Source organism: Eutrigla gurnardus (assembly GCF_963514095.1).
Source record: "Eutrigla gurnardus genome assembly, chromosome: 14".
Lineage (NCBI taxonomy): Eukaryota > Metazoa > Chordata > Actinopteri > Perciformes > Triglidae > Eutrigla > Eutrigla gurnardus.
The window spans coordinates 3,869,290-3,876,073 of record NC_139937.1 but is presented as its reverse complement, the minus strand read 5'-3'; the positions used below and the strand labels follow the sequence as shown (position 1 = coordinate 3,876,073).

The window sequence follows — 6,784 nt, the reverse complement described above, 5'->3', positions numbered from 1 at the left end:
TGTTACGTTAACATTGAGGAATCCCTCAGGATGAATTGTATTCACTGATTGCCTGACCTCCTATCTAGCTCCATCATCAGGTAACATTTTTAAATGCGTCTCAATCTTTGTTTATGACCAAATACCTGATTATACCATGAAATTCCCAGCTGTATGCTGTGTTGAGTGCTAACTAGTGTTAGCATGCTAACGGTGAACAGTACACCTGCTAAACACTAAACAGCATGTTAGAACAGTCACTGAGCACTAGCATGCAGGTGTTAGCATTCGGCTCAAATCCCCACTGCATCCGGGTGGGAGCCACGCAGCTAGCTTCTAGCATGGCTGGAGTCTCTTTGTTTTTTTAAACATTCATCATACCACAGAAGTATTGAACTAGCCAAACCTGCATTTCTCCTTTGTGTTCATTCCTTCTTTTTACCGTTTGCTACCTGTCTCACATTCTTCCTGTCTGCTTCTCCTGCTCAAGTGTTTCCTTTTCTTTCTTGTTCGCTCTTTCAACTGCAGCTCATTTACCTCCTACCTAAGTTGTTTTTTTTCTTCTACTACACAACACTCAATTCCAGCACAATACTGTGTTGTGTCTGTGTTCTCTGTCAGGCTCTTTGAACCAGGAAGAGGCCGATGAACACACACACACACACACACACACACACACACACACACACACACACACACACACACACACACACACACACACACACACACACAGAGACGGGATGAGAACCTCTGGTGTGGCCTTTCCCAGCGCTGCCCTCTCTGTATCAACACGCTCACACAAACAAGCTCATTCGCACTGCTGCACCATCAAACAGGCTTTTGTCTGCTCTTGCACAACCGAACACGCACTCTTATCTCCGACACATCTGCATGTAAGCTCATTACTCACGTCCAAAACAAAAACCTCCAGCTCAACTACAGCACAAATCTTCCTACTTCAAAGGGTCGTGGGCAGCTTGCTGACTCTGTTGACCCCCCCAGAAGAAGAAATAAAACCTTCATGTCCACCACAAGCAAAGACACGTCATTGATGGTTATGGTATGTTTTATTTACATCCTTTAGAAGCCAGTGAATGAACGCTGACACTTGACTGTTATTTTGCATAACATATGTCCTTATTACAAATAATAAAACAATTTAGATTGTTACCCATGACAACCAGCTACAAGGGAAATAAACATGATCTTGTAAACAGACCCTATGTTGTTTATGTCTTTTCTTTTTTATTTGATCCGATAAATTTGCTTATAAAAATAGCGATAACAATACAAGTAGACTATATCTGATAGGATACAAGCCAACATACAGATTCTGTATCAAAAACACCAGACCTATAATATATAGAAAACACTAATCTGAAGAAATATAAATTACTGCCACTGATAGGATTCACATATTAATATTCATATAGATGCATCATCATTGCTTCACCAGGGAAAAATATGAAACTACACATTTCATACATGTGATATTGAAATAGCAGCTAACAAGATCCAACTCCACATAAATCTTTGGCTAGCACGAGATGAGGGCGATACATCCGATAACTGGATTGTGAACAGATTCAAAGTCTGCTGACATGTTGGTAGATCAGGAAATGCCATTAATCTTTCATGGCAAACAGGATCTAACAAAAAGGCACTTGAAGGACACACAGAGGAAACACAGGTTTGACAAATAGGTGCAGACAGAAAAACTGTAGAATCGCAGACTTACTTTGTTCACGTAACAGGGTTACCGACATACCTCACAGATATGAAAACAAACACAAGGCACTGCCCTCATATCTGCATAGCTTTATAGGCAGGTGAGCTTCGATTGACGGATGCAAATCTCCAAAAGAGGTAAAATCTGACGAGGCTGGTGAGGATCCCCGGCGAGTTAGGAACCTGGAAAGAACACAAACGGGAAGAAGAATTAAAGATACTAGCTTTTATTTGAATTATAAATACACGTTTGAAAGCCGAGTTTACGGCTGTGATTCGGGTGCTTTACCACGATGTAGTAGTCGTTGAGCTGGAGGCCGTACAGCACCCAGGAGGTCGACGTGAAGAAGGTGGCTACAGTCAGCGGGAAGGACAAGCACTTCACGTCACCACTACGCACGATCTGTACCTACAAGGGAGGAGACGATAGTACGATACAGTAACGATGTTTGTGTCATGTTCAGTAAAAGTAGTGTCTGATACTCTCATGAATATTAAGAATAAACACATTAGTTTGTTTTCCCACTGTTACAAATGAAAATGCCAAAGACTGGAGATAATAGCGTTTTATATGTGCAGTTGGTCTGTGGAAGAAGCTATTTATTTAGTGTGTGAAGTTGCAGTTCAAAAATATATTGAGCAAACGTGATATAGATATGACATATGTTTTTGAATGAAGTGGGAAAAGTTGTAAGATATTTTGTGTTGTTTTTTGTGTATAGAGTTTCAACAAAGAGGGCCCTAGTTTTTAGAAATTGTGTTTTACATGGAAGCTTTGCTAAATCCAAGTGAAAAAAACAACTCAACAAGCAACAACTACTACAGCTTTAATACAAGCAGCACTGAGATGCCAGTACACTGCAACAGAGACGGTTGTCAGATGGTCGAACAGCGTCAGAAATCCCCGGACCCCCGCTTTCCAAATCCGACGGCGGGACATTGTCGCTTCTACCCACGTTATTGGCCAGGTGTGTGGATGTGACTAAGTATGCTGGGTTTCAACCCCTTTTTCTTTTTTTAATTGCTAACACAATTATTACCGTCGTGTTTGCAACACCATGCCTTCCAGAAGAGGACAGTATCTGAAACAGGGTAGCGTTATCCCCATATTTAAATGACTAAGCGCTAACATAACATCTAAAATGTAATGAGAAAACAGTGTGACTGAGGGGATGAGGCACAAACAGACAGAGACCAAGAATAACAGGAAGACACAGATGAGGGAAAGAAAGGCAGGAAACTGAGGGTCATTTGGTGCCTGTGAGGCAGATGGAGGGAAGGAGACAAACAGGATAGTCGCCGCAGCGACAAGATGATACAAAAAGACAAAACGGAAGAGAGAGAACGGGCGGCTTATTCCTCCGCGGGTAAATAGCTGCACGTGCAGAGGTGACTAAACCGACCAGATGCTGCCGGCTGTCTGTGCAGGAGTTCACGTATGGTCAGAAAAGAAGACTGAATATGCAGTTTACAGACGGCCTGTTGAAGTTAATATTGTGAAGTTCACATGATCTTTGACACGGGCAGAAAAAAGCTGTAACAACACCCGGTGCTGTGAGATCAGTCTGCCTAAAAACTGAAAGTGGAGGTTGCACAGTGGAGATCTTTTCCTACGAGGCTATATCTTTTTTTATTTTTGTGAAAATTGCATTAACGTGTTATTAAAATAATCATTTTTTTCCCATTTTAGATTCATTGTACAGCCCTGTGGTGTGTATTTGCCTATTTATCTGAAGTGCTCCTGAACACGAGCACATTTCAGAGGTCTTAGAAACATCATTGACTGGTTTGATTTCTTCAGGGTTTTAATGGGCGGAAAAGAAGCCATGACTTGTTACCATGAATTACCGCTTACACATTGAGCTGAGCAATAACTCACCAAACTCATTACTTATCCTCTTTCACTGAATGATTGGCTGTTAACGGAACTATGGGGATAACAAAGCAAGATATGTAAATGAACTAAATCCCTTACAATATGAACTATGACACTAATTAGGGAACTGTTACGATGAAATTAAAAGATTTTATCTTGCTTGCTATTACCATGCCTTGAAGATCATGTGGATGTATATCATCCATGCAACTAATATGCTTGTGTACGATTGACTAATGAAATGATAATGATATTAAGATTAATGATATTTAGTTTTGTCCCACCGTACAATTAACAGCGATATAAATCACAGAAAAGCATCAAATCTTAATACTTGAAAGGGTGGAACTGGTGAATGTAATGCATTTTAGGATTATGAATGACTTCAAAGACAGAAGCATTGATAATTAAGTCAACTAGGCTTTTAATCGTTTCATCCCTTATGTGTGTCGCTATGATAATGTGGACATTAGCAGCAGTGGTGGAAGAACGACTCGGATCTTTGACTTCAGGAACACCAGTGTAGAAATCCTCAACTACACGTACTGCTTTCTAAATATGACTTGAGGAACAGTAAAAAAAATATGAGCATCAAATTATATTGAAAGTACCAAATGTGCTCATGCAGAACGGCCATTTTCAGGACGATGTTTATTATATTACGAGATTATAATGAGTGATTTATGTGTATATATCACTTTCCTATTGCAGCTAAAAGATATTTTTCCATCTTCTTGGATTTTCTGAACATGCTGCCTGTATGTTGGCCGTGATGCGTGTGAGCGTGTACCAGGTCGGTGAGCGGGGACAGGTACATGCTGACAGTGACCACGCTGCAGGTGAGGCCGAGCTGGCTGAGCCGAGTGTCTCCCTCGGGGAGAAACATGGTGAAGTAGAACCACCCGCAGGTCAGCACCGTCCCTGCTGCTAGGGTCTGGGACGTCACCAGCCTCTGAAACACACACACACACACACACACACACACACACACACACAGTCAGGCACCTACACGGTGTACTCAAACAAAGATGCGTCTGACCTGAGTGACCTCTGCCACTTCGTCGCTGACCTTTTGTGTAGTGTAGTGGATGTACGTGAAGATGTAGAGGACCTGGAGGAGAGCTCCAATAACGTTGACAAGGATGATCGTCTGATCTTTCTTCAGCATCCCATAATACAACCAGCCCATGTTACTATGGAAACGGGGAGCATTAGATGTGCTGAACAGGACGACAATGCTACTGAGGGATCCACACACACACACACACACACACACACACACACGCACATACTCACTTAAGACATGTGGTGAGGAAAGGGAGAAACTGGATGTTGTCGGCACTTTTGGATTCTCTCATCTTCTTCAGGTCGGTCCTAGATGCACGCGCGCACACACGCGCGCACACAATCAAACAAGTGGACAAAGAAGGAGAAACCGTTTCCTTCACAAGCTGCTACGTGTGGCTGATATGCGTTCAGACATGCATCTTGCTGCCTTCATATTTCCTGTCAAGCAGTAAAGTAACAAATGACGACGTGTCATATAAACTCGACAATAAATTATTATCAACTTACAGTCCAGTCGAGAACATCCCGACAGTGAACACGATGCAGGCCCATGACAGAAGCGGCATTAAATCCATAGGACGAGAGAAAAGTCTAGAAGCTACCCGCTTGTCTGTTTTACGTACAAGTTGCGCGTTTAAAACGCGGATGCTTAATTTGCATGCGATAAAAGGGGAATGTATCTACGCGGACGGCTCCTCGTCTCGCTGTATTTCCGTGTTTGCAATACGTGTACTCAGCGTTTCCGCGCTCTGATTGGCTGTGATGGAGCAGGTGGGTCGATTTGCTCCAATGGGGTTGGGGACGTTGAGCACACGTCATCACGTTGAAAGAATTCTAAAACGTCCAGCGAGCCGACGGCCGGACGGAGCAGGTTCAAAGCAATCCAAAACAGTTGGATTGCTTTAATTAATGTCTTCATTAATGGGCTGCTCCAGTGTAATTTGATTTATTTGGTTCCATGTCATTTGTCAACTAGTCCGTCAAACATTCAGTCTGATTTTATTGATGTTACATCCAGCATTTAAGATCAAGCGTCAGCCTGTAAATTAGAAAGTTTGCTGGAATTGTATAAATCAACTTCACTTCTTTGTTTTAGCTTTTTTTTATTTTTTTTTTATTTGTTTGGTATTTAATTTTATTCACACTTCATCTCTTATGTCATTATCTTTCCTCCATAGATGCTGTATTTTCTCCGGTTTCTATTATTAAATTGTCCTTCCTGAAGCTCCTCCAGGTCCTTTAAATGCACCCATGTAGATTAGATTAGATAACCTTTGTCCTTTCAAACATTTTAAATGCAATCCAATACAAAATCACCAGTATTTCCAGACAGTTTAAATATTTCAATATATTTCAAAAGTACACTTATTTTTTCTAATCATCAGAGATGAAAGTAACTAATCTTTGTATTATATTTTTCGCTCCAGCACATTGAAAAGGGAAATTACAACTGGCTGTACTTCGTAGACAGTTTGTAGATAAAGATTTTACATGAAACAGTGCACACTTTCAGAGAATGCAGAGCTCCAAATGATCTAAAAGCCTGGCATTCCCAATAAACTGGAGATAGGAAGATTCTTGGATCTCCAGTTTGGGAAGATGTCCATTTTGTTGTTGTACAACCTTCTGATTTAAGCGATTCTTGCTAGTTAATTTCATTTTTTATTTGTGATGTTTGGCTGTAGATGTGTTGATAGCTTAAACACTGACAGGCATATTTCACAATGGGTGCTTTTCCTTTGGATATTTCCTCATCACCCAGCAATTGTAGCTTTTACAGGCTATTCATTGTTTTTCAGTGGCACTCTGATGGTATTTCATGATCTTTGCACATCTTTGCAGTATGACATCATCACACACTGTTAACACCACCATGTTTGGTTTCATCTCGTGAAAGTCCTGCTGCAGAGAGCTAAACACATTTCTGGCCGTGTGATCATCGGTGGTAAAGTTAAACTATGACGTGATTGTGGAAAAGCAAACAACTGGGTTTCGTGTCCTGGATTTTGAATGTGTGTGTTTGCGTGGATTTACAGGGGATGGTGACTTCTGACAGTTTTCAGTCAGCTCTGAGGTCTGCAGGTATGAAGGTGTGTGCTCCTCTTCATTCCAACATACCGCTGTGTAGATGGA

General features: G+C 41.4%; 1 protein-coding gene across 1 annotated transcript; it reads right to left on the bottom strand.

Annotated features, from left to right (window-relative positions):
- Positions 1 to 1,035: 1,035 nt before the first annotated feature.
- Positions 1,036 to 5,356, bottom strand: slc50a1 (solute carrier family 50 member 1). Its single transcript, XM_084026533.1, has 6 exons — positions 5,159 to 5,356; positions 4,880 to 4,957; positions 4,653 to 4,776; positions 4,374 to 4,535; positions 1,997 to 2,116; positions 1,036 to 1,890 (listed from the first exon to the last, which is right to left on the bottom strand). The coding sequence occupies exons 1-6, from the start codon at positions 5,224 to 5,226 to the stop codon at positions 1,783 to 1,785; spliced, it is 660 nt and encodes a 219-aa protein (XP_083882659.1). The 5' UTR covers positions 5,227 to 5,356; the 3' UTR covers positions 1,036 to 1,782.
- Positions 5,357 to 6,784: the final 1,428 nt, after the last annotated feature.

Excerpts from the sequence above, each read along its gene's own strand:
- slc50a1 (XM_084026533.1), bottom strand. The coding sequence starts at position 5,226 with ATGGATTTAATGCCGCTTCTGTCATGGGCCTGCATCGTGTTCACTGTC. Across the intron at positions 2,117-4,373 it reads TGTCCCCGCTCACCGACCTG|GTACAGATCGTGCGTAGTGG; the intron begins GTACACGCTCAC and ends CCTCCCTTGTAG. Across the intron at positions 1,891-1,996 it reads TCAACGACTACTACATCGTG|GTTCCTAACTCGCCGGGGAT; the intron begins GTAAAGCACCCG and ends TGTTCTTTCCAG.